General features: G+C 34.4%; 1 protein-coding gene across 20 annotated transcripts in view; it reads right to left on the bottom strand.

Annotated features, from left to right (window-relative positions):
• The window catches only part of LOC113684912 (uncharacterized), a 39,960-nt gene that overhangs the window by 1,921 nt on the left and 37,553 nt on the right, over positions 1 to 486 (bottom strand). For all 20 annotated transcript variants that reach the window (XM_089183805.1, XM_089183801.1, XM_089183803.1 and 17 more), the window contains one exon: positions 372 to 455. In XM_089183805.1, the coding sequence (XP_089039931.1) occupies positions 372 to 455 (84 nt within the window). The remainder of the gene's footprint in view (positions 1 to 371; positions 456 to 486) is intronic.

Here is a 486-nt window from a genome sequence, read left to right as displayed (position 1 = left end):
CTGAAATAAAAATACAATTTTATTGAAATGACGCACATTAACACTACCGTTGCCAAATTTTGAGAGAACCTGCAAGTTTACTTAACGTTAATTTGCTACTCTCCTATGTAAACAAGCCTACATTTCTTGTTGGTTTAATGAAATTGAGCCAACAAAATACAGTTTGACGTCAGAGGAGTGTTTGAACAGGCACGAACAAAACATTTTTTCAGCCAATCAAAAGGCTCGCGTCTGCTATATTCGAAATTTTATAAACAGACGTTACAAAGTGTCAACAGTGGTAAATTACTAAATTTGTTGTTTTTAACTTTTTTGTACCCTTAAAAAATATATATAATGAAAAAAAAAAGAGAAAATTTTGAATAACTTACGTTTTCTTCGGCCAACACGGGGTTTTGCACCTGGCGAACCTGAGGTAGAACTTTTTGTGGAAGAGTCACTTCGGCTGTGGTTTCCTTTTATGGAGAGAGAACAAAAATAGAGGTG

The sequence above is a fragment of the Pocillopora damicornis genome, chromosome 10 (genome assembly GCF_964200805.1).
Source record: "Pocillopora damicornis chromosome 10, jaPocDami1.2, whole genome shotgun sequence".
Lineage (NCBI taxonomy): Eukaryota > Metazoa > Cnidaria > Anthozoa > Scleractinia > Pocilloporidae > Pocillopora > Pocillopora damicornis.
Note: the sequence above shows the minus strand (reverse complement) of the source record. Positions and strands in the feature narration are given on the sequence as shown.